This window comes from Lampris incognitus, chromosome 4 (genome assembly GCF_029633865.1).
Source record: "Lampris incognitus isolate fLamInc1 chromosome 4, fLamInc1.hap2, whole genome shotgun sequence".
Classification (NCBI taxonomy): Eukaryota; Metazoa; Chordata; class Actinopteri; order Lampriformes; family Lampridae; genus Lampris; species Lampris incognitus.
The window spans coordinates 68807330-68833847 of record NC_079214.1 but is presented as its reverse complement, the minus strand read 5'-3'; the positions used below and the strand labels follow the sequence as shown (position 1 = coordinate 68833847).

The 26518-nt window shown below is 45.5% G+C and overlaps 1 protein-coding gene and 1 long non-coding RNA gene across 2 annotated transcripts in view; both read left to right on the top strand.

Annotated features, from left to right (window-relative positions):
• The window catches only part of pde3b (phosphodiesterase 3B), a 129123-nt gene extending 112752 nt beyond the window's left edge, over positions 1-16371 (top strand). Inside the window, exons 13-16 of the mRNA XM_056278360.1 lie at positions 9289-9492; positions 11553-11714; positions 11898-12147; positions 15365-16371. Of these exons, the coding sequence (XP_056134335.1) occupies positions 9289-9492; positions 11553-11714; positions 11898-12147; positions 15365-15591 (843 nt within the window). The 3' untranslated portion in view covers positions 15592-16371. The remainder of the gene's footprint in view (positions 1-9288; positions 9493-11552; positions 11715-11897; positions 12148-15364) is intronic.
• A 384-nt stretch (positions 16372-16755) lies between these two features.
• LOC130111906 (uncharacterized) lies at positions 16756-19597 on the top strand. Its single transcript, XR_008810182.1, has 3 exons — positions 16756-16855; positions 18638-18691; positions 19171-19597. It is a non-coding gene; the product is annotated as an uncharacterized LOC130111906 (long non-coding RNA).
• Positions 19598-26518: the final 6921 nt, after the last annotated feature.

The following is a 26518-nucleotide window of genomic DNA, read 5'->3' as shown; positions in this document are numbered from 1 at the left end:
TGTGAATGCGTCTCTGTGTGTGTCGGAAAAACAGTGGTTCGGCTTGGATTCGCCTTGTCACGAAAGTGGGGAGGCGCTTTCCTTCGAGACTGCCGGCCGGAGAGATGCAGTTGGCGAACGCATGCAATACGAGGGTGGGTGTTTGAATTAAAATAGGGATCAATTGGCCACTAAATTGGGAGAAAAAAGGGAAAAATCAGAAATAAATTTAAAAAAAAAAAGCAACATGAAGGTGGTCAATTCCCAACATTAAAGATTGAACTTTTAAGGTCTGACCAAAATCAGTAATCAGATATAACAGATATAACTAAAAACTTGGAACACAACTTAATAAAATATTCAGCAACATTTTTCCCCCTTTTTCTCCCCAAGTGTACCTGGCTAATTACCCCTCTCTTTCGAGCCGTTCCGGTCACTGCTGCACCCCCTCTGCCGATCCGGGGAGGGCTGCAGACTACCACGTCTCCTCCGATACATGTGGAGTCCCCAGCCGCTTCTTTTCACCTGACAGTGAGGAGTTTCACAAGGGGGGACATAGCACATGGGAGAGTCACGCTATTCACCCCAGTTCCCCCTCTTCCTCAAACAGGCACCCCGACCGACCAGAGGAGGTGCTAGTTCAGCGACCAGGACACATACCAACATCCAGCTTACCACCTGCAGACACCGCCAATTGTGTCTGTAGGGACGCCTGACCAAGCCGGAGGTAACACGGGGATTCGAACCGGTGATCCCCATGTTGGCAGGCAATGGAATAGACCGCTATGCTACCCAGACGCCTCAGCAAGTTTTTTGTTTGTTTTTTTTGTTTTGTTTTTTGTAAATGATTAATATTGAGGATATGGTTCAGTCCTCTTTAATATTTGTCAGCTTAACTTTGAGTGATAGATACATCAGTTATGTCCTATAATACTAGGACAAGAGGAAAATACTAGGACAGCGGTAACCACTGGGTATGGTGGCCCAGTGGTTAGCATTGTCGCCTCACAGCAAGAGGGTCCTGTGTTCAAACTCTGGGGTTGTCCAACCTTGGGGGTCATCCCAGGTCGTCCTCTGTGTGGAGTTTGCATGTTCTCCCTGTGTCTGCGGTGGGTTTTCTCCGGGTGCTCCAGTTTCCCCCACCATCAAAAGAAACATGCCTGTCAGGGTTTATACTCCTGTCTGTTCCCCTGAGCAAGGCAATGGGAAAAGAACTGGAGTTGGTCCTCGGGTGCAGCATGAAGGCAGGAGCCTGCTGCTCCTAGCTACACAGATCACAGCTAGGATGGGTTAATTTGCAGTAACTGAATTTCCCCAAGGGGGTTAATAAAGAAAACTTAATATAGCCATAAGCGGAGCCCTTTGAGGCTCTATTGGCCTCCTCTCCTGTGTTAGCATGGCACATCTGAAAACTTAAAGGAAGCCTACAATCCATTTTCAACCATATTTGCATTTGTACTAATGGGATGTCCATGTGTTTAAATTCAAGCAGACTTTCCAATGTTTTCTGAAGTTCCTGTAGCCAATTGTAGAAACCTCGCTTACTGCCACGGTCCAGGGAAATGTTGCTGATTTCAATGTTGCCATAGGAGCTACTGCAGATGGTGAGTTAAAGGGAACCAATGTCGTTTTACCACAAGTAGTGCTACAAAACGACAGGTCCCCGTATTGTTTGTATGACATGTTCTTCCAGCATGACGACAAACATGTGCTCCATGAGCATGGGGTGATGTATTACACATATCCATGGAAAAAACACTAAGAAGAGGGACTACCAAACCGGAAATCGAGCCACGTCAATGTGCATCCAGGAAATAAGAAGAAATAAAACCTCACCGAGAGAAGAGACCACCGAGAGTGAATCTACTGCTGCACAGGCAAAGAAACAAAAACCTGGCTGTTACATAGAACGAAGAAAACGGAAGGATAAAGGAGAAGTTGGAGGAAGTCCTGGCTGACATTCAGCAACTCTTAGAAATTGTTCCCTGATTTCAGCCTCAGGCATCATCAAGACCATATCCTAGGCACAAAGATTAAAGTTCTCCGTCGCTACGATGGACTTCCGTCATTTGAAGACCATAGAGGCAATTTATGAGATCAGTGTAGACCCGAGGAGAAAAAAAAGAAGAGGGGGGTGGTGGGTGGGGGGGAGAGGGGGTCACTTCCCATTCCTTCTCAATCTCGTTTGTGGACTTCAATGGTTTAAAGAAACAGCGAGAGCTGCATCCAGCCAGATGTTGTTCTTCATAGACTGTCACACTCACTAGCCACACAGGGTGTGCGGGACATTGACCAGTGTGGGATATGTAAACACAGAGCATCGCTCAACTGTAGCTCATAGTTCCAAGTGACAGATCAAACATTGCAATTCAACATGACGGAATAACAACAGTAAGATTCGTATTAGTGTTGTTAAATGTTAAATCAGTGAAAACGAGTTAACAGCAACGATGGACAGATAGATGTCAGTTTGCTACGGGTAGTAGCTAGCCAGCTAATGTCAGCCTTGTGCTTGGCAAATTCACATTTAGCCTACCAGTTGAAAGTAAATGACACCAAACACAGACTAGAAGAGTTCCCTCAGCGGAGTGCAGATCCCCGCCAGGCATATCCGCCCATCTACGGTGCGGGAATTTGGTGACAAACTAACATTTTTTTTCAAATAACGAAAGAAAATAAAATACAGAGGCACTGCCTGCGTATCTCCCCTTCTCTGGAGCTCGGACTTCGGCGAAAAACCAGCTGAGGAGTTAACGCTCAATTGTAGTATAAAATAGGTTTTGCAAAGTTTTGAATCGCCACAACCACGAGAGGTCCTTGATCATACAGTCATAACTGTGCACAAACATTATTAGGCTGACAGGCCCAGTAGTATGGAGAGTAAGGTGGAAGTTGAAGAAGGAAGACTTGTGTGGAGTTCAGGCAGGAGTTAAGACAGGCACTGGGTGGTAGTGAAGAGTTACCAGATGGCTGGACAACCACTGCAGAAATAGTGAGGGACACAGCTAGGAAGGTACTTGGTGTGCCATCAGGACAGAGGAAGGAAGACAAGGAGACTTGGTGGTGGAATGAGGAAGTACAGCAAAGTATACAGAGGAAGAGGTTAGCAAAGAGTGGGATAGTCAGAGAGATGAAGAAAGTAAATAGGAGTACAAGGAGATGCAGCGTAAAGTGAAGAAAGAGGTGGCGAGGCAAAGGAAAAGGTGTATGGTGAGTTGTATGACAGGTTAGACACTAAAGAAGGAGAAAAGGACTTGTACCCATTGGCTAGACAGAGGGACCGAGCAGGGAAGGATGTGCAGCAGGTTGGGGTGATGAAGGATAGAGATGGAAATGTGCTCATAGACAGACTTATTCATGGTGCCAGACATTATGAGCCCCCCGCTCTGAAAGTAATTACTCTCACCAGAATAACAGCCCAGATATAACTGTTAATTTACCATGCAATATGTGGCCGCACTTAAACACAGCACACCAATTTCCAGGGCATCACTGTTGAAAACCCGAGTGCCATCTTTAGCTGTTCGTTCAACTGACCTGAGGATGAATCATGAAAAATAGGATTCGGACACATCCAGCAAACCAGATAAATGGACACATTGTCGTCCGAGATGTGGCTCTTCAAATATCCTGGACCCCAGCTTTGTTTAGTAGCTCTTAAGTTATGGAGGGGTAAAACTCACAAATATCGAAGCATATGCAGGAATAGTGAGGGACTTGCTGCCTGCTCTTGTCATCTATGCATCTAAACCATTTGTGAGTTTTACCCCTCCATAACTAAAGAGCTTCTAAACAAAGCTATTGACATTGCCTCAACATACACCACAAGATCCGACCAAGACAGAGACATAACAGCCCATGCCAAAGAGTCAACCTTATACCACAAGGGAATCCCATGGCAAAAGCAAGGTAACAGCAAATCTGACGTGACCATGGGCAGCTTCGACGGGGCAGAGACTTGTGAGCTAGTGGGCTTGTACTTGTTGTCTCAACTACAGGTCCTGGACATCAACGTGGGGCTATATAGAGACGACGGGCTGGCAGTCTGCAACAAACCCGCAAGAGAAGTTGAGAGAATAACAAAGAAAATGTCTGGTATATTTGCAAACAATGGACTAAAAATTTCAGTTGAGGCTAACAGAAACCAAACTGACTTCCTCGACATCTCATTAGACCTTAGAAATGGTACATAAAGGCCATACATGAAGCCCAACAATATACTGCAATACATCCACAGAGAAAGCAGTCATCCACCCTCCATCTTGAAAAATATCCATAGTGAGCATAAACAAGAGAGTCTCATGTTTATCATCCAGCGAAGCCATCTTTAACGAAGCAGCCCCCCCCCCATATAAGGAAGCCTTACAAACACGTGGATATGATTTCAGAATTAAGTACAATCCACCACCAACTAGCGACAGCCAGCAACAAAAAAAGCGCAGCAGAAGGCGAAACATCAGCTGGTATAAGCCTCCTGCAGCGACACCATGTGACCTCTAATATTGGAAAACAATTTTTCCAGCTTCTGGACGAGTGCTTTACCCCAGACCATCTATTGAGAAAGATATTCAACAGGAACACAGTCAAAATGAGCTACAGCTGCATGCCAAATGTCCAGTAGGTTATTTCATCCCAAAACACAAGCATCATGGCCAAGGCACAGACCCCCTCACTGCAACCAAGCACCTCCAACTGCAACTGCCGTGTTAAGGCATCGTGTCCTCTTGAAAGAAAATGCCAGACAGAGGGAGTCATCTACCAGGCATCGGTGACAAGAGAAGACAACTGCAATGTGGACACTTACGTGGGATTAACACAGGAGCCTTTTGAAATTAGGTTTAACGCCCATATGAGTAGCTTCAGAAATTAGCATGCGGAAAATGCAACGGCCTTAAGCCGCCACGTTTGGTCATTGGTAGACAAGAATATCAGTTACTCTGTCTCATGGAAAACCCTTACAAAGAGTAGTGCATATTCATTTAGGGGTAAAAGCTGTAACCTGTGCTTGGCAGAAAAGTATTTTATTATTTGCAGACCTGACATGTCCGCCTTGAATAATAGAAACGAATTGGCCACCAGCTGTAGACACCAAAAACAAAATCTCCTTTGTAACTACAAGTAAAACATCTTTATTATTCCCCCCCCATTAGATGATACACATGTGACATTTATTAGATGCTGTATTTTTTTATAATTTAACTGCCTGCCCTTCTAACTGTGCCCCAACACCACCCCACTATATGATTTACATAAATTACCCCATTTGAAGTTACCTTGTTGTGTTCTAAATGTAGGCTATTTCAACAGTGCCCTGGTCCTTTAATGCTTTTTCAAAACAAGCCCCCGCCCTTACCCCATTGGTTGTAATGTTTTCTACCCCACCATTAGTTGCTATGCATCGTAACTACCTACCCCATTGGTTGTAATAGTTCAAATGTTTTCTCCTCTCATTGGTTGCTGTCCACCGAAACTAGGGGCAACACATACTGTGTATTACAAGGTTTTTCCTACATCTATATTGATATTCCACTCCTCATTAGTTGAGGACTTTCATCAACACCATTGACAGTTTCCGAAAACAAACGCTATATATATATATTTAGCACAAAAAGTAAGGAAGGAACATGCATTCGTGGGATGAGTAGCAGAGCTCAGTATGTGGGTTGCGCCCATAAAAAACTTGCCAGATCTTCTCTGCCAATGCAAACAGCTTATTTTGCTGTTGCTATTGACTCTTGTGTTGAGCTTCTGGTACCCCAGGTGCTGACAATCAGCTGCCTGATATAAGATTTATTGCCAAGAAGCATTGTGACAACAAAGACATCATGTACCACACACACATTTCCTTACTTTTTGTGCTAAGTTTATATTATATATATATATATATATATATATATAGAGAGAGAGAGAGAGAGAGCGCGAGAGAGAGAGAGAAAGATATGTCTCTCTCTCTCTCTCTCTCTCTCTCTCTCTCTCTCTCTATATATATATATATATATATATATATATATATATATAGTAATATAGTATATATGAGACATATAACATCCCAAGTATGAGTGGAAAGTATTGTTCTTGCAACTGTATTTATAACTTTTATTTATTATTTTTACTGGAACATAGCTTAATCATGTCATGTGATCTGCTGCTTCCCTGCACTTTAACAACAGATACTACTGGGACCCTGCAGAAAGTTGCAGATGAACCTTTATTATCCAGGAAGTCACATAGACACAACCACTGACCATCCCAGTAACAAACTGGCCATGATTTCTAACATTTACCTGACCCAGTCCATCCATGTACTGGGTTTTGACCTGGTCTGGTTGAGTCTATGCAGTTCAGCAGTTGTTTGTGTGTATCTGCCTTTGTTTAGAAATAAAAGATGAAATGATAAGAGCACACACATCCATAATAAAGTGAACACAGATGTTGGACCAAGATGAAGTCAGAAGAAGAACAAAAAGTCTGCACGCATTTGAGCTTCCATATGCACTTGAGTTTGACCTCGCTGCATGGTGATGTTGCTCCAGGGCTCCTCAGCAGACTGCACATATCTCAGTTTTTGCCATTTTTACTGCAGTTGATCATATCATTATGATTATATCATTACAATATCATTATTTTGCTCTTGAATATTGTGGCCTTTTTGAAGATGCTGTGTTTAAAGGTCCTTTCCAGTTGGTGTTACACATGATCTGAGACTTGTTGTGGTTTGTCTCTGTGTAATATGTAATATGTAATGGGATTACTTTGCCGAGTACAAATTTAATCATCTTTTATAACATGATCCACCAACCCCAGACCAGGAATAAGTCATGCAAAAGGTTAAAGGTTCACCATATGGCCCTGTTTAAATATTTTAATTTCACAACATGAGCAGTGATTAGCGCTGATACTGTCTGGGTTGTGTAAAAAATGCCAGGAACGGGGTCACACAAAAAGGGGGAGGGGAGCCTTACCGTATTGATTGTCAATGATGTTGTCAACCAGCATGTCTGGAAAATGGCTCTTCTGCATATCTTGATGCATGCTCAATGATCCGGGTAAGGAAATCCCAGAGAGTTGCATCAGGTCGTCTGGACACAGGGTTTAGTAGGAGACAGGTTTCATCACTCGTGCTGGTGACATCATCAGTCTGGGCTGACTTCAGGTATCCCCAAACTTACAAACAGCAGTTACATAATGACCAAACCTGGCGATTGGTTTCATATGCAAATGCTGTCCCTCTTTGACCCTCTTTATGTGTGTTTCAACATGTCAGGGGCATGCAGGTGGCGTGGTGGTCTATTCCGTTGCCTACACGGCCGAGCCGGAGGTAACACGGGGATATGTTACCTGCGGCTTGGTCGGGCGTCCCTACAGACACAACTGGCCATGTACGCGGGTGGGAAGCCGGATTTGGGGAGGTGTCCTGGTCGCTGCACTAGCGCCTCCTCTGGTCGGTCGGGGCGCCTGTTCAGGGGGAGGGGGAACTGGGGGAAATAGCACGATCCTCCCATGCGCTACGTCCCCCTGGTGAAACTCCTCATTGTCAGGTGAAAAGAAGCAGCTGGTGACTCCACATGTATCGGAGGAAACGTGGTAGTCTGCAGCCCTCCCCGGATCGGGGGGGGGGTAGTGACCAGGACGGCTTGGAAGAGTGGGGTAATTGGCCAAGTACAATTCGGGAGAAAAAAGGGGGAAAATAACAAAATAGTCAAATGAAATTACAAGACGACCCCACCCTCAGTGATAGGACCACCCTTAGCACTGACCAAGTGTGTTGGCTACTAAAGCTGTGTCTTCAGTCCACGTACTTCACATACAGAAGGCAGTACTAGAAACATGGGTGTGCTATGGTTTCCCTATAGTGGCCAACTTGTACTTGGAGGAAGTGGAAAAGAGGCTCTGATGTCCTGTCCAGGGACACCACCTAGCCGCTGGTTCAGATTTGTGGATGACACCTGGATTAAAATTAAATATCAGGATTTCACCGACCACATTAACTCTGTGGACACCACATCAAGTTCACCAGGGAGGATGTGGAACATGACAGGGTAGCCTTCTTACACTGTGAAATTACAACTGGTGATGGGGGACATTTGACTGTTGGTGTTTACTGTAAACCAACACATATTGATCAGTTCTTAAGGTTTGACTCTCATCATCCACTGGAGCACAAACTAGGAGTCACCAGGACGCTGCACCACTGAGCTGGCAACGTCCCCACCGACACAGCAGCCGGGGAAGGGGAGAGATCCCACATTAAACAGGCCCTGGTTAAGTGTGGTTATCCTAACTGAGTGTTTGTCAAAGCCAGGAAGACGCCCAAACAGTGCACCAGCCGGTTGAAGAGAGGAGAAGGACACCAGCTGTCTAAGCGTAAACCAGTGGGTGATTCCATAAGTGGCAGGAGTGGCAGAACAGTTGAGACGCATATTTTCTGGTTGCCTTCAAACCCCAAAACACGCTGTGCCAGAAATTGGTGCACCCCAAGGATCAGATCCCCTGGCACAAACAGAGCAATATATTGTAAGCTGTTAAGTGCTGGGAGGATGCTGTGATTTGTACATCAGGGAAACCAAACAGATGCTGGCCAATAGGATGGCACAACACAAGACAGCTAACATGTCAGACCAGGACTCCACAGTCTACACCATCTACAGGCCAGTGGCCACTCTTTCAAGGATGAGGATGCGCACATCCTTGATAGGGAGGAACACTGGTTTGAATGGGGAGTCAAAGGGGCCGTCTATGTGAAGAGGGAATGACCATCCCTGAACCGGGGAGGAAGGGGGGCTAAGAGTACATCTGTCACCATCCTCCAATGCTGTTTTTGTAACTATTCCCCCAGTCCTCTGAATAGTACACATGCCTGTTGCAACTCTAATTGATGGTCACAGCATTTGCATATGAAACTGGTCACAGGCTGGGTCGTTTTGCAACTGTGCCGTTTATAAGGGTGGGGACACCTGCAGCCACCTGAGACTAACAAAGTCACTTCGATTAATGATGAAACGTCTGTCCACATGAACTGATTCAACTTTCTGGGGTTCTTCTCGGTCCATTATTTCATCGCCTCCTCTTTTAATTTTTAACTTTTTACTTCTTTCCTCTGCCTCCATCCCTGTATGCATTTCACGTGCGCCCTCCTCCATTCCCACTTTCACAACTCACTACCCTCCTCATATTTGTTTTGTGGAAATACCACCTCTCAAAACCAGTGGAGGTATGCCAGCGGAGTGGTGCATGCTGCAGTAATGAAATTCACAGTCTCCCATCTCCACTTCCTCTAACCTCCTCTGTTTCACCTCCTTTCCTGTGCAGGCGGTGCTGTACAATGACCGCTCTGTGCTGGAGAATCACCATGCTGCATCCGCCTGGAGCCTCTACCTGTCCCAGCCTGAGTTCAACTTCCTGGTCAACCTGGACCATGTGGAGTTCAAGCGCTTTCGTTTCCTGGTTATTGAGGCGATACTGGCCACAGATCTCAAGAAGCACTTTGATTTCCTGGCCGAGTTCAATGCCAAGGTTTGAGATGAATAACGATTTAAAGTGATGTCATAAATGTCTTGTCTGCTCCCCTCTGTTGATGACATCACTGATTATTTACTCTTTTATTCCTGCCACACGGCCGTGGAGCCAGACAGCAGTAAGATGGACAGATTTACAACATATTCCTTTGATTGACATTAATTCTTTGGGGCGGGGCATCCAGGTGATGTGGCGGTATATTCCATAGCCTACCAACACGGGGGTCGCCGGTTTGAATACCCGTGTTACCTCTGGCTTGGTCAGGCGTCCCTACAGACACAATTGACCGTGTCTGCGGGTGAGAAGCCGGATGTGGGTATGTGTCCTGGTCGCTTCACTAGTTCCTCCTCTGGTCGGTTGGTGCGCCTGTTCGGGGGGGGGGGGACTGGGGGGAATAGTATGATCCTCCCACGCGCTATGCCCCCCTGGTGAAACTTCATCCCCCTGGTGAAACTCCTCACTGTCAGGTGAAAAAAAGCAGCTGGTGACTCCACATGTACTAGAGGAGGCATGTGGTAGTCTGCAGCCCTCCCTCGATCGGCAGAGGGGGTGGAGCAGAGACCAGGACGGCTCGGAAGAGTGGGGTAATTGGCCAGGTGCAATTGGGGAGAAAAAGGGGGAGAAATAAAAAAAAACCCATTTCTTTGGGGCAATTGCACTCACCAAATTGTGTCCACAAAGAGGGCTCTTTTTGGCATCGGTAGGCTCAGAATGTTTTGAGAAGTGTCTGAAAACACCTGTCATCCTGAAAAGACAGTACAGTGCAGTACAGTACAGTCCCAGTAAAGTATTGTGGCTAAGAGTCTTTGACTCCTGTCTTGGCATTCTCACCCTGTTGGCGAGAAAAATTGGACTATACAAAGTGAGTGCCATCACCTCGCAGGATTACATGGCAGTTTGGTGCATAGCAGTCAGATGATGCTAGCTTGCTCAATACTAAATCAGTTTAAATTTAAAGTGCTAACGTAAGCAGTATGTGTTCAGTCAACAATCACGGTGGTACCTTAGTTGTATGCAGAGAACACAACCTGTGTACCTAGTAGCCCATGGGAAATTTGGATTTACATTATGCATTTTGTAAATTTTTGCGGCGCAGTGGTTAGCATAGTCGCCTCACAGCAAGAAGGTCCTGGGTTCGAGCCCCGGGGTAGTCCAACCCTGGGGGTCGTCCTCTGTGTGGAGTTTGCATGTTCTCCCCGTGTCTGCGTGGGTTTCCTCCGGGTGTTCCGGTTTCCTCCCACAGTCCAAAGACATGTAGGACAGGTGAATCAGCCGTACTAAATTGTCCCTAGGTGTGAATGTGTGTGTGTGTGTGTGTGTGTGTGTGTGTGTGTGTGTGTGTGTGTGTGTGTGTGTGTGGGCCCTGTGATGGCCTGGCGGCCTGTCCAGGGTGTCTCCCCGCCTGCCGCCCAATGACTGCTGGGATAGGCTCCAGCATCCCCGCGACCCTGAGAGCAGGATAAGCAGCGGTTTGGATAATGGATGGATAAAAGTATCCTACACAAGACTTATGAGGACATGGTAGGCCTGTGCCTAGCCAACTAAAGAACATAGGCTCATAACAATGACTGTAGTACTTTTATTTTGTAACAGCGAGTAAAATTGTAACAGGAACTCCTATGTGCAGCTAGTTAAGGTCTTCATTAAACAATGAATTTAGATTTGCAGCGTCAGTATGAGGCTCCACTGCTCAGCCTGTCAGTTTTTAGCTGAAGTTGTATCAAATACCGTGTCTTCTCAGTTCCTGAATTATATGCAGTTAGTAGTGTTTTTGCTTCTACACTGCACTAATGGTATAAGCAAATTAGCAGATCATGTGACATCACATAACCTTTCTTATTTGTCCGCGTACCTTCGCATAGAATCCTGCAGGCGACCCTAGACAAGCAGACCCAATAAGCTGATCATGCGAGTTTTAGACTGGATATGTTAATCCTGAAACGGTTTTGGCTGTTGGTGAAATTTTAGTTGATAATGTATAATAGGATAAAGGTGGAATAATCCCATAAAGCATTGTAATAAAGCAGCCATCTTTGTCTTTTTCTGGCTTTAAAAAGGTGAATGATGTGAGCAGTCCAGGGATTGACTGGACCAATGAGAACGACAGGCTGCTGGTGTGCCAAGTCTGCATCAAGCTGGCAGATATCAATGGACCTGCCAAAGTGCGGGACCTGCACCTCAAGTGGACAGAAGGCATTGTCAATGAGTTTTATGAGCAGGTACAGCATGTGTGTCGGTACTACAGCATAGAAACACATACTAATAAATGCCGCCTGTTACAAGTAAAGATAGGAAGGTTTGGCAGATCGATCCATATTTGTGCTAAAGTCTATGAAGAAAACCAAGTTGTTCCACCAAATTCACCCTGTGACTATAACGGTAACTTTCTGTCTGGTCTCCAGGGTGATGAAGAGGCTAGCCTGGGATTACCCATCAGCCCCTTCATGGACCGCTCCTCACCACAGCTGGCCAAGCTACAGGAGTCCTTCATCACGCACATTGTAGGACCACTCTGTAATTCCTACGATGCTGCAGGACTACTGCCTGGCTACTGGATTGATGAAGATGGATCAGAGGAGGAAGAAGAGGAGGGGCAGGTAGAAACGGATACCGATGAAGATGATGATGATCTGGATGAGGAGCTGGGGCCAAGTAAGAGACATGACACTCAACAACCCAAACTACAGTTTACTGAAATATGTTGATGGATCCACTAGATCAACCTGGTGTTGTACCATCAGGTGATATTATGCCATCGGGTGTACAGGCAACGAGCATTTTCGAAATCGAACTAATTCTTTTTTTGGGCCCCCCCATTTTCTCCCCGATTGTACCTGTCCAATTACCCCACTCTTCTGAGCTGTCACGGTCGCTGCTTCACCCCCTCTGCCGATCCAGGGAGGGCTGCAGACTATCACATGTCTCCTCCGATACATGTGGAGTCACCAGCCACTTCTTTTCACCTGACAGTGAGGCGTTTCACCAGGGTTATGTATTGCGTGGGAGGATCACGATATTACCCCCAGCCGCCCGCCCGCCCCCCCCCCCCAACAGGCGCCCCAACCGACCAGATGAGGCGCTACTGCAGCGACCAGGACACATACCCACATTTGGCTTCCTACCCGCAGACACGACCAGTTGTGTCTGTAGGGACATCCGATCAAGCTGGAGGCAACACGGGGATTCAAACCGGCAATCCCCGTGTTGGTAGGCAACGGAATAGACCGCTACGCTACCCAGATGCCCGAAATCGAGCTAATTCTGACATCACATTGGGAGATGACTTATGAAAGCAGGCCAACAGTTCACATGGTTACTGTTTGAATGCTGTTACCATGTGAACTGATTGGCCGGATTTCATCAGTCACCTCCATCTGTGATGTCACAGTGAGCTAGAGTTGATCACAGCTGTGATGTCACAGTGAGCTAGATTTTATCACAATGAGCTAGATTTCATCAGTCACCTCCATCTGTGATGTCACAATGAGCTAGATTTCATCAGTCACCTCCATCTTTGATGTCACAATCAGCTAGATTTTATCACAATGAGCTTGATTTCATCAGTCACCTTCATTGGTGATGTCACTGAGCTAGATTTTATCACAATGAGCAAGATTTCATCAGTCACCTCCATTTGTGATGTCACAATGAGCTAGATTCCATCAGTCACCTCCATTTGTGATATCACAGTCAGCTAGAATTTATCACATTGAGCTAGATTTAATCAGTCACCTCCATTTGTGATATCACAGTCAGCTAGAATTTATCACATTGAGCTAGATTTCATCGGTCACCTCCATTTGTGATATCACAATCAGCTAGAATTTATCACAATGAGCTAGATTTCATCGGTCACCTCAATTTGTGATGTAACTGAGCTAGATTTTATTACAATGAGCAAGATATCATCAGTCACCTCCATTTCTGATGTCACAGAGAGCTAGATTTTATCACAATGAGCTAGATTTCATCAGTCAACTCCATTTGTGATGTCACAGTGAGCTAGTTTTTATCACAATGAGCTATATTTCATCAGTCACCTCCATTTGTGATGTCACAATCAGCTAGAATTTATCACAATGAGCTAGATTTCATCAGTCACCTCCATTTGTGATGTCACAATCAGCTAGAATGTATCACAATGAGCTAGATTTCATCGGTCACCTCCATTTGTGATGTCACTGAGCTAGATTTTATCACAATGAGCAAGATTTCATCAGTCATCTCCACTCCATTTGTGATGTCACAGAGAGCTAGATTTTATCACAATGAGCTAGATTTCATCAGTCAACTCCATTTATGATGTCACAGTGAGCTAGATTTTATCACAATGAGCTATATTTCATCAGTCACCTCCATTTGTGATGTCACAATCAGCTAGAATTTATCACAATGAGCTAGATTTCATCAGTCACCTCCATTTGTGATGTCACAGTGAGCTAGATTTTATCACAATGAGCTAGATTTCATCAGTCACCTCCATTTGTGATGTCACAATCAGCTAGAATGTATCACAATGAGCTAGATTTCATCGGTCACCTCCATTTGTGATGTCACTGAGCTAGATTTTATCACAATGAGCAAGATTTCATCAGTCATCTCCACTCCATTTGTGATGTCACAGAGAGCTAGATTTTATCACAATGAGCTAGATTTCATCAGTCAACTCCATTTATGATGTCACAGTGAGCTAGATTTTATCACAATGAGCTATATGTCATCAGTCACCTCCATTTGTGATGTCACAATCAGCTAGAATTTATCACAATGAGCTAGATTTCATCAGTCACCTCCATTTGTGATGTCACAGTGAGCTAGATTTTATCACAATCAGCTAGATTTCATCAGGCACCTCCATTAGTGATGTCACAATCAGCTAAAATTTATCACAATGAGCTAGATTTCATCAGTCACCTCCATTTGCGATGTCACAATCAGCTAGAATTTATCACAATGAGCTTGATTTCATCAGTCACCTCCATTTGTGATATCACAATCAGCTAGAATTTATCACAATGAGCTAGATTTCATCAGTCACCTCCATTTGTGATGTCACAATCAGCTAGATTTTATCACAATCAGCAAGATTTCATCAGTCACCTCCATTTGTGATGTCACAATCAGCTAGATTTTGAAATTACTTGTATGGCTCTTTGCCTGTTTCCCTGAGGACTTAACGCCAGGTCTTTCAAGGAAAGCTTTAGTATCTTTCAACCTCAGCCCTATTCTCCTATCATTAGGAGTCAAACCAAGTGATGGGTGGCACTTTTTTTTTTAGCTTATTCAGTGAAGTGTCAGCCAACTGCTGTGCACCAAGCTGCCATTTAATGGTTCAAGGCAATAGTGCCTGCCAAGTAGCATCCATTAAGAGCTCTGTTTTTGGCACCAACAGGTTCAGAATGTTTGGAGAAGTGTCTGAAAACACCTTCCATTATCAAAAAATAATCCCTGCAGTCAGTCAGTGCACTGATACCTTTTTCTTTTTTACATTTCATTCCAACTCTGCATTGATATATATATATATATATATATAATTCCATGATTGATTTTGTGGCTAAGGCTCTTTAGACTGTCTGTCATAACACTGAGCCTGTTAGCACCGAAAAAGAGCCCTTTTAGTGGAGGTTATTTGGTCAGGGCAACTGCCCTGGAAGATCACATCGCGGCTTGTTGTGCAACAGTCGGCTGGCTGATGCTAGCTTGCTCAATACTAAATCAATTTCAGAGATTCTGCTACCCATCACTCGGTTCAACTGCTAAGAAAATAGAGCCGAGGTTAAAAATACTGGCGTTTTCCATTCATTATTGGAATACGTGTCCTCGAAATGTTTTTTTTTATTTATACCTGCATGCTTTCTTCCCCACACAGAAAGGAGGAAGGGCCACCGCAGGTTGTTCTGCAACATCATGCAGCATCTGACGGAGAACCACAAGGTGTGGAAGAAGATTATTGAGGAGGAGGAAAAACTCAAGGAGCTCAGCAAGCAGCAACAGCCCGACAGCCTTCTGCCCAGCCTGACAGCCAGCCTGCCCGCCTCGCCGTCCGATGACATCCAGGTGATCCAGGAGGAGGAGGAGGGGGAGGACCGCCAGTAGCAGGAGTAAGAGGAAGCGGGAAGGAATAAGGAAGCTTGGCAAGGAGAGCGGCTGTAAGGGTGGAGAGTCCCTCAACCGCCTGCCTTGCACTCACACAGACATGGACAAAGACACACATAGAACCCCCTGACAAACAAACATAACGCACACCTTGCTTCTCAACAAACACACACATACACACAAATCCTGAAAGTTTCACTGTGCTGACACTCGGACGCTTACGCAGTCACATTGTTTTTGACAACAAAAAAAAAAAGAAAAAAAAAGAAAAAAAAAAAGGCCTTACTACTGTGAGCTGATCCTTGCTGCAATGGTGGTCACCCCAGTCCTATGCACTTTGATCCCGCGGAGAGTCCCGTGTACCCAGAGGAAGCACCGGGGGCCAAAGAGGACGGTGCCGAGCAGGCGCGTCAGGGGTCCGGAACAGACTCGCCCTCCGTGGTGACCCCGGCTGTGATGCTGCCTTGAACACAAAGCGCTTAACTCTCCTTTAGGTACCAAACACAGACCCGTCTATTTAAAGTGGGAGGTGGGGGAGAATAACGCACCGAGGAGAGCGGCTGACGCCCCGTTACCAAAGTGAACAGCTCCAACGTGGAGAGACAAGAGACTGAGACCGTTCCAGCCTCGACGTCAGATATATTCTTGTATTATATTATCAAATGTGCCTGTCTGAACCTTTACCGAGTCCACGTGGGCCCAGAGCCCCGCGGGGCTCGTGTAGTTCTCTCTCCCCTCGCTGGTGACACGAAACACTGTATGAGACTCAGTCACACAGACATTCCTGAAATGTCGACTGATTGATAGCGTTTTATATATATATATATATATACATATACATATACATATATATATATATATATATATATATATATATATATATATATATATATGCATCATTTTGGATGCTTTTACTCATGTGTACCACCTGTTTTTTATGTTGGATACTCTTGTTCTGTTTGCTTAGTCGTGTGTGTGTGTGTGTGTGTGTGTGTGTGTGAGAGACGGAGTGATAGAGAGAAAAGGAGGGTATTTGTGAAACCTGGTGTGTAATTTGTGTGTGTGTGTGTGTGGGGGGGGGGATGGGGGGGGGGTGGAGGGGGTGGGGTTCAACAGTACTTTGTTTCTAATGGGTGAAATGTCATGTGGTGTTTAATGACACGTTGCATTCAGATCAGGAGTGCTGTCTCGATGAAGGGATTCTTCTTCATTCTCATTTTGATGACAAGTATTTTTTAAAGGTTACTCAGGAGTCACGCAGAAGGTAAATAATTGTTTTGCAGGAGTTTATGTCGTCGATGTTCAATACAGTTTTAAATCGAAACAAATCAAATCTGGGTGACTGAAGCAGTTTTTAATCTTTTTACGAACAATTTGACTACAAACGAATTCAAGCAATGGCAGTCCTCCTCGGTGACGGAGGAGAGGTGTGTGCCGTCTCTCCGCCTCGCGTAATCCTCAGCACCTCCATCCGCACTGGAGACACGGATGTTGGTGTTGAGCCGACTACACGGGGGGGGGGGGCCTCTGCAGTCTGTGCAGCACACTGCACCGCTTGGCTGTCCATGTATGTACCAGTGTGTGTGGTAAAGGTGTGGGTGGTTGTGGTGTTCTTGGTGGAACATCGCCATAGCAACACCTCTACACTCGAGTCTCAGCGTTTTCGGTTTTTACCGATTTTCACCGAAAAACACCCAGATTTTTTTAAAAGGAGCAGGTCGGCTGAAACTGATTTTCACCCGGATTTTATGTTTCCACGGATCCAAAAGTTGTTCCTGTTCGTGTGAGGTTATGTAACAGCGTCCTCTTGTGGAGAAAATTCGGCATGCTGGGTGGCTTTGAAAAATAACAACCGAGAACGCTGAGCCTTGTCTATACTACACAGGCTATACTATACAACACGTGGTCATCAGTATAGAGGTTTATATGTTTATACAAATTAATACCCATACCCATCTCTCTCTCTCTCTCTCTTGCTCTCTCTCTTTTGCATTATCTCACCCTCTGTCTCTCTATCTCTTTCGCTTTCTCTCTCTCTTGCTGTCTCTCTCTCACCCTCACTCTCTCTCGCTTCCTTTCGCCCTCTTGCTCTCTCTCTAACTTGCTGTCTTTCTGTCTGACTCTCTCTCGCTCTCTCTCTTGCTTGCTGTCTTTTGCATTATCTCACCCTCTGTCTCTCTATCTCTTTCGCTTTCTCTCTCTCTTGCTGTCTCTCTCTCACCCTCACTCTCTCGCTTCCTTTCGCTCTCACGCTCTCTAACTTGCTGTCTTTCTGTCTGACTCTTGCTCTCTCTTGCTGTCTCTCTCTCACCCTCACTCCCTCTCTCGCTTCCTTTCGCTCTCTCACTCTCTCTCTTGCTTGCTGTCTTTCTGTCTGACTCTCTCACTCTCTCTCTTGCTTGCTGTCTTTCTGTCTGACTCTCTTGCTCTCTCTTGCTCTGTCTCTCTCACCCTCACTCTCTCTCTTGCTTCCTTTCGCTCTCTCCCTCTCTCTCTCTAGCTTGCTGTCTTTCTGTCTGACTCTCTCGTTCTCTCTCTCTTGCCCTGTCACTGTTGCTCTCTTGCTCTTTCACTCTCTCTCTCTCACCCTCTCTCGCTCTTCCTTTCGCTCTCGCTTGCTGTCTTTCTGTCTGACTCTCTCTTGCTCTCTCTCTCTTGCCCTGTCGCTGTTGCTCTTTCACTCTCTCTCGCTCTTTCTCTCTCGCTCTCTTTCACTCTCTCTCTTGTTCTGTCTCTTGCTCTCTGTCTCTCGCTCTCTTTCGCTCTCTCAATTGAAATGAATTGAATTGAATTGAGAGACAGAAAGCACTCTCTGTCTCTCTCTCGTCTTCTTGGTTTCTCACTTAATTGTGTCTTCACCCATCCCATAATAAGGCCAGTGTGTAAAGAAGGGATCCAGGGGTTTCCCTCTCATTTTGATTTCATGGATGTATGTTTTTATGACGTGCCATTTGACAGGTTTAGCAGCTGCCAGCTCTCTGTGTTTGTCTGTATGAAGTGTGAAGGCATTCCACTAGAACAACTCACACCAGGTTTATCTGTGCAGGCCTGAACCACAGCTCTGCTCCCAGAGGCTGTACAGTCACACAGCAAACAACAGGTAGATACAGAACATACGTTTTATTAAAGCAACACAGCATTTCCAGGCTAGTTCCTTTGTCACCTTATCAAATAATTTTCACTGGATAAACAGTGGGTTAACCAGTGTAAATCAAAATAGTAATATTTAAAGACAAAGAATATAGATGTGCACATTTTAATACCAAACGAGCGTTTACCCTCTGCACAAAAAGGTATGTGCATATGAATATATAGATATTATATTTTTCAATTAATCAACTGAATGCATCTGTTTTCTACACGCAGCTGACATGTTGTACATTGAGACCCTGCAACTACCGTTCTGTTTCCAGAGTTTTTATCTACTACGATTTACAAGTGTGGAACTGTGGGGTTTGGTGTTTTTGTTTTTCTTTTCTTCCATTTACGTTCAGCATCTCCTCGTTCTGTATCATAACCACTCTGATAGTCTGTTATCGCTCCGTCGCTGTCATCTCAGTTTTCATTTCACCCAACCAGTGCCAAACGTTCCCTACATGGCGTGGCGGCGTGGCGGAGGCCTCTGGGCTGCAGCTGCACAGGGTCAGATATCACGCCAGGCTCCAAGTGACGGGGACATCAGCGAGAGTCGGACTCGGGTCAGAGCCATACGCATTCTGACGGCCCCGCTGTCGGTGGTCTCACGCGGACCCTTGCTGGATCACTAAGCCTTGACAAGTCCCACCTCCACATTTCCTGGCTCATCAGAGTTTGTTCTCACTATGCCGTGTCATCAACCACAGCGTCCTCTGGTATTCGTGCCATAGATACGTCTATGAATGGCTGTTACCCTTATGTAGCATCAAAATATGTATGTTTGTCTGATGTAACCATTTTACTCTTACCAAACTGTGGGGGCAACGGATTTGTTGTTATTTATAGCTGTCATAAAACACCATCCCTTAAAGTATCAGCAATTTCTCGTTGACTTTTATTAATGTGTTGGCACCTGCGTCTCTGTGTGTTTGTGTGCATCCCAGATAGCAAGGAATCTTTGGCCCAAATATCGCCCACATCTGCAGTTATCTTACGGCCCACATTTGGCCTTGCGTGACGGTGTTGACTCAGGGTGAGTGTAGCTATCTCAACTCAGCCACGCTTGGGCCACATCTGGCCCACATAGTATGTGCTGTAACCCAAGGAAACCCCGGTTCATTACATTTGGGCCATGTCTGGCCCACACAGCACTTGCCGTAACCCAAGTCAGGCCCGGTTTATGACATTTGGACCATGTCTGGCCCACACAACAGTTGCCAGTGCTGTAACTGAGCCGTAAGTACCAAAAGTGCCCCAGATTAGGTCCAAATGTGTCTACTATCTGGGCTGTGTTTGTGTTCTTCAAGTCAGAAAAGACTAGACTTAAAAGGGAGTCGTGTTTGGATCAACAGCACCCTTGTTACGTTAGACAAAAATAACGGTGCATGTTTGAACTCAACAGAATTTAACCAGAAATGTCTTCAAAGCAAACAGTAACTTGCTGAACTGTCACCGTACCAACGCCTCGGATCTCGTCAGGATCACGTGTGCACAGTCAAACACTGCAGCATTTTTTTCAAACGGAGAGGCAAACCAAAGAAATGGGACGCCCTTCTAAAATTGCATCGCCACCCCGTTTACCCACGGAGCAGAGCTCGGTTCATTTGGGGCATGGACTCTGTGGAATTTGGAAGTGTTCCTCAGGGATGTTGGCCTACGCTGTCTCAAATGTTTTCCACAGCGTTGTTGAGGTGACTTGATATCTGATCTCTAATCTGGCCCCAAACTACCGTCACTATCATCTCATCCCATTTTTGTTTTTTTCCATTGGACTGTGATGAGTTGACCAGGCAGGTTGCTGCTTTAAGGTGAATAAACCTTTTGGGGAGTCATTCTGGAACAATCTTCTGGCAAGGGGCCATATTCTACAACTGCTGCTATGAAGAAACCCATCACGAGTTGAATATTTAGAAAACCTGTTTCATTTAAAGGGGTAGTTTGGTTTCTGAGATTTTTACTGTGTCCTACTTAAACAAACTCGTGGATATATTTTTATATATATATCTTTATGCAGTTTGAAGGTACACTGAACAGTGAGTTTGCCTAGCTCAGTTCACCTGCTGGCTCTCTATTGAAGAAGATAAATACAACTTCCCAAAAGCCGATTGTTAATCATTTTTACTTGTGAGCCTAGCGTTCACATTTTCCCTAAACCAACGTTTTCACTTGTGCACGCAAAATCCTAAAGATTAGATTAAAGTTCTAAAATATGTTTCTGTAATTGTTTTCTACAGGGGAAAACAAAATCTATCCATCTTTTTTTTTTTTTTTTACCACGGAAGACAATTTTCCACTTCCGGTGTGGGAAGATGGCAGCGTGAATTCACGTTTGCGGCGGCCTCACCCAGTATCGTCCATGCAACCATCCATGCGGTGTCTTTGTCCACGTCTGCGTCTAAATTTGTCTTCGTTTGATGGCTGGGAGAGCTGGTGCTGGATCGGCTGGGAGAGCTTGGTCTGCTGCAACCTGTGGGCCCAGGGACCACGGCCTTGCCTGAAGCTGTACCCGAAGAGGAAACACTGAGGGCGGTCTGACAGGACACGGGAGCGGGGCAGGCTGAGCTAACTGCTAGCCCATGCAGACCGGCAGTTTGATAACACCGAGGGCGGTCTGGCGGTGGCCTCGCCTAGCCTTTACTGTGTTTTTAGAGTCATCGTGTGGAGTGCGGGGAGGTGTGTCTGGCTGGGAGAGCTGGCGCTGGATCGGCTGTGGGAGCTTGGTCTGCTGCAACCTGTGGGCCCAAGGACCACGGCCCTGCCTGAAGCTGTACCCGAAGAGGAAACACCGAGTGCGGTCTGACAGGATGTGGAAGCGGGCCAGGCTAAGCTAACTGCTAGCCCACGCAGTTTCGACCAGGGTTGCCAACTGTCCCGTATTAACCAGGGTGTCCCTTATATTGGGCCAAATTGATATGTCCCATATTGACCTCCCTTGTCCCGTTTATTTATCGTTACTCTACTCAGCCACTAGAGGGCACTCTCACAGTTGTATCAAATCTGATACACCAGCAGTAGCGGCAGTGCTGATCATGACGGGTGCGAATGATCATCGTCCAATCACAGCCCCCCTCGCGCGCATCAGTTGTAGATGTGCAGTAAATGCACCAATTCCTTCAAAAGCAAATAGTTCCGGCAACGTCTGGTGCTGTTCAGTAGGTTTGGCATGTGGAAATATGGATAAACCTGCAAAAAAGAAAAGACTGTGCAGCTACAGTAAGCAATGAGAAGTAAAAAAAGACGTGGGTTAAGCCCGTTAGCGGTGACTCAACGAAAGCCTTCTGTACTTGATGTCGCAGGGAGTTTTCAGTTGGCCATGGAGGTGAGAATGACCTGACTCAGCAAGCTTCCACGGAAATGCGCAAGAAGGCCACACTAGCTAAAGGTGCAAGCAATATCGGTGCATTCTTCGAGGCATCTACTGTGGAAAATGACAAAATTGCGGCAAGTGAAGCCTCGTACGTGTATCATACTGTTAAATATGGACTCAGTGACAACAGCACCGACTGTCTTGTTAAGCTCAACGGCGCGTTGTTTCATGACTCAAATGTTGTGAAGAAGATGCACTTGGGAAGAGCAAAAGCCGAGGTGATCCCAATCAATGCTTTAGGACCAAAGACAGTGTGGGATATTCTGGATGAACTGTCCCCAACTGAAGGTGAGCCCGTGTTTTACTCGGTTGCCACCAATGCCTCAGACAAGGGAAATAGAAAAAATGTCCCCAGTGGATGGAGTGCAGTGCAACTTACTTGACTTTTATGAAGACTGACGAAACTGCAAATGGTATATATCAAGCTCTGATGAACTGCCTGGAAAAGTATGAACTGGATATTAAACACATCACAGCTATGCAGCAGATAATGCCAATGTCATCTTTGGAAAACACCACTCCGTTTACCAGTTATTGAGCAGTGCCAACAGTCGCATTCTGAAAGCTAGCTGCCCGGCTCACGTAGCTCATAACACCTGCAAGCACGCCTGTGATCAGCTGTCAGTGGATATTGAGTCACTCATTTTAAAGCTCTGCAGCCACTCCTCAGTATCTGCTTCCAGAAGAGAGGAACTGCGTGCATTCTTGGCCTTTGTTGACATTGAGTGGCGTGGAATTCTGCATCATGTTTGCACGCGATGGCTGTCTCTTCATGCAGCGGTTGATCGTCTCCTGCAGAGTTGGCCAGCTCTCACCTCATACGTCAGGTCCCTTGGGGACACTGAAAAGGATTTTTGAGGACGAAGAAAAAACTGGAGCTGCTGAGATTTATCTGTGCTTTTTCCACAACGTGTGGTGTGTTTTTGACACGCTCGTTAGAAAGCTGGAGAGAACGACGCTCTGCATCACAGATGTTTACGAGGAGGTGGGAAAATTCAAAGTGACGATGCTTCAGCGGAAACAAGACAGCTTGTGTGGATACCAGACCAAGCAGCTGATGGACAAACAAGGGTCAGCTCAAAGATCACAGCAGCAAAAGGACTTTCTGAAGTTCTATGACTCTGTCACTGCATACACTGACAAGTGGTTTGATTTCTCATCAGAAAATGTAATGATGAAACTGAAACCGATCAGCCTACATGAAGAGCTCTCCTTCACTGACCTGGAGCAGGTGGTAGCTGCCTTCAAAATGACAGAGACAGTCAGTATGGACCAACTCTATGAAGAGTTTTGTGCTAGCAGGGAGGAAATACAGAAAGCCAGACAGGATACCACAAAATCCACCAATGAGACGTGGGTGGCAGTTTTCCAAAACATAGGGAAAGCCAACTTGATCAACATGTTCAGGATTGTCTCATATGTCCTGTGTGCCAGGCTCAAATGCCTTTGTAGAGAGGATTTTCTCTCTGATAACCATTAAATGGTCAGACTCAAGAAACAGATGCAGCACAGAGCTGATCTGTGAACTAGTAACTTGTCATGTAAGGACTTTAATCTGGCTGCACAAACGCACTAAAGACTGCTTGAATCGGTCAAGAGCAGCAAAAAATATCCATGGAAAACGTAGAATTGGTGAGCACAGGCATGCCCCTCTTTTCCTCTTTTGCATTTAAATTTGTTGTTGTTGTTGTTGTGAGGGTCCAAGATGTGATTTCCAGCTTATATATAGTTTTAGAGAATAAGAATATGAAGCATTCATTCCCCACCACTGTTTGTGCACACAGAGACCTTCTGTGAGTATCTGATGTTTGATTCCTCTGCAAAACTACAGCACACAGAAGCTATTGTTACTTTTAGTTGATCACTTGTAGGATTAACAAGAAGGAGATAACTTTTTCTAACCTACAGTGCAAGAGTCACAAGTGTTTTCACTTGGACTAATAGTAAAGGTAATAGGTAATGGTTCAAATAAAGGACTGTGTTTAAGGTACCTGCTGTAAATTAACTGCTCGGTGGTGTTTCAAGCCCCCGATGTAGTCTTCAAGGCAGTGCTGCATGGAAGGCCCTCCCCGCCCCCTTCAGTTTCAGCCAATCACAGCACTGGTGCTAGATTTCAACTTTTTCCCTCCTTCTGCAGTGAAGGAGTTCGACTCAAACAAACGTCAATCTTAAAAGTGCAGCGTTTGACGTAAATATCTTTTTAAACCAAAGTTTGACTCGTGTACATTCACAAAAACACCTTGGCGACAGTTTTGCTTTAACTTACTTAGCTGCTATGTCTAGATGTCTCACAACTTATCTAGCAACGACTTGGATGCCTAAAGGAGTGTTGGAAAGACACCCACTAAACCATGCCTTTGTGCAGCTCACTTAAAACTAGGTTGTCTCGTGGTGGTTTAGATAAGCAGACTGGGAGACATAGGCTAATGCCTAACTACATAGCAATGGCACTACTCAGTCGCTCTCATAACCACCCAAAAAATGAATTGGCTGCCTGAAGCTTAGCTAGCGCTAACTGCTAGCCCATTACTAAGTAAACTCTGTCCTGCACGGATAAGTTTAAAAGTAGTACATGCCAACATAAACTGAATGCTTGCCACTGCCAGCTACTTGAACAGACTGACTGCATTTGAGCTAACCTTGGCTTAAAATAGCTAGCTAAAATCTGCCATCGCAATCTGTTTACAGTTACCTAGCTAGCTGAGGTGTCCCTTCAGCAAAGAAAATCCCTAGCAGCTAGTGTTGGCTATATTTCAAAGCATATGTCATTTCTTTTAAAAAACATTTTGATTGGAGGAAAGTGTTGGGGGCGGGGCGGGCCTTCCATGCAGCGCTGCCTGGAAGAGCAGGCTGGGGGCTCAAAACACCATCGAGCAGATTAACTATTAAACCTACTGTACGTTGCCAAGGCATGAGAGTTGAGTATTGATCCTTAATTTGACTAAGAGATTAGCTATCATTATGACAAATGGCACTGTAGTGTATTCATACACCACACCCACACTGCCGCGGTACGCCACCTTTTGCCCCTTAGTTGGTAGTGAAGAAGTTGGCAAGCCTAGTTCCGACAGTCATGCTGGCTGGCGTTCATTCTCCTGGACGGTGATTTTTTCCTTTTTCTTTTTAGTTTAGATATATGTTTTAGTTTGGATATATGTGTTCTTGCAGTTTTTGGATATGTGTTTTTGTCTCTGAGTTGCACTGCTGTGGGCTGGGGGAAACGATATGTCATTTCATGTGCGCAAGTGCATGAAATGACAAATAAAGTGGTTCTTATTCTGAAAGGATAAGCATATTACGGAAGTAGTTTGAAACTATGGTCTCACACCAGGCTGTCGAGTCAAACATAATTAATGACCGGCTTCAGAGAAGGCTTATTTCCCTTCTTTTGAGAGGAGCTGCTAATGATCACGGTGTAAACTACTATAGCGAACTCGGGGGACAACGCAACCACAGGAACTGCCGCGGCCGGGAAGCGAACCCGTATCGCCCGCACCGCAGGAGGCATCGCTAACCGCTCGACTAAAGGGTCAGACCAGCGAGCCAGCGGCCAGCGTGTCTACTTATCCATGCACGTTACACTACTAATAAGACACGTTAGCCCCTAGCTAACGGGTCTGACCCTTTAGCCGAGCGGTTAGTGACGTCGCCTTGCGGTGCAGTACACCCCGTATCGAATCCCGCACCGGGCAAGAAAATAACCGGTTACACTAGGTTATAAGCAAACTTGTCTATTAACACCACAGAATAAACAGTTGGACAATATGTGCGATATAAATCAATATGTTTATGATAATGCAGACCGCCAGCAACACTGCTTACCTTCCGGCAGAAGAAACAAAAACATTTGATCAACGTAGCATTTTGCCCGGGACCAGAACTAGGGGTACGGTGTTGCAAGAGGGACATACATCGCCATTTGCGGCATTCCCAGGGGAACATACAGCGTAACAGTGCCACCCTGTGGCGGATTTACATTACTACCTTACACGTCCATCAATTAAGCTAAGATAGGCTAAACTCACCATTCAACATACACGACATGGCCAAGAGTGTGGACACCCCTTCTAATTAGTGGGTTTGGCTATTTAGGTCGCATCCACTGCTAACAGGTGCATAAAAGCAAGCACACAGCCATGCAGTCTCCATAGATAAACACTGGTAACACAATGGGTCATACTGAAGAGCTCAGTAACTCTGAGTGTGTCTCTGTCATAGGATGCCAGTTTTTCCAACAAGTCATTTGATCATATTTCTGCCCCGCGAGATCTGCCCCAGGTGCTGTTATTGTGAAGTGGAAACATCTCAGAGCAACAACAGCTCAGCCGTGAAGCAGTAGAACACGAGACAACAGAACAGAACCACCACGGAGTGCGAAATGCGTAGCATAAAAATGGTCTGTCCTCGAGTTCAGCCCTCACTACC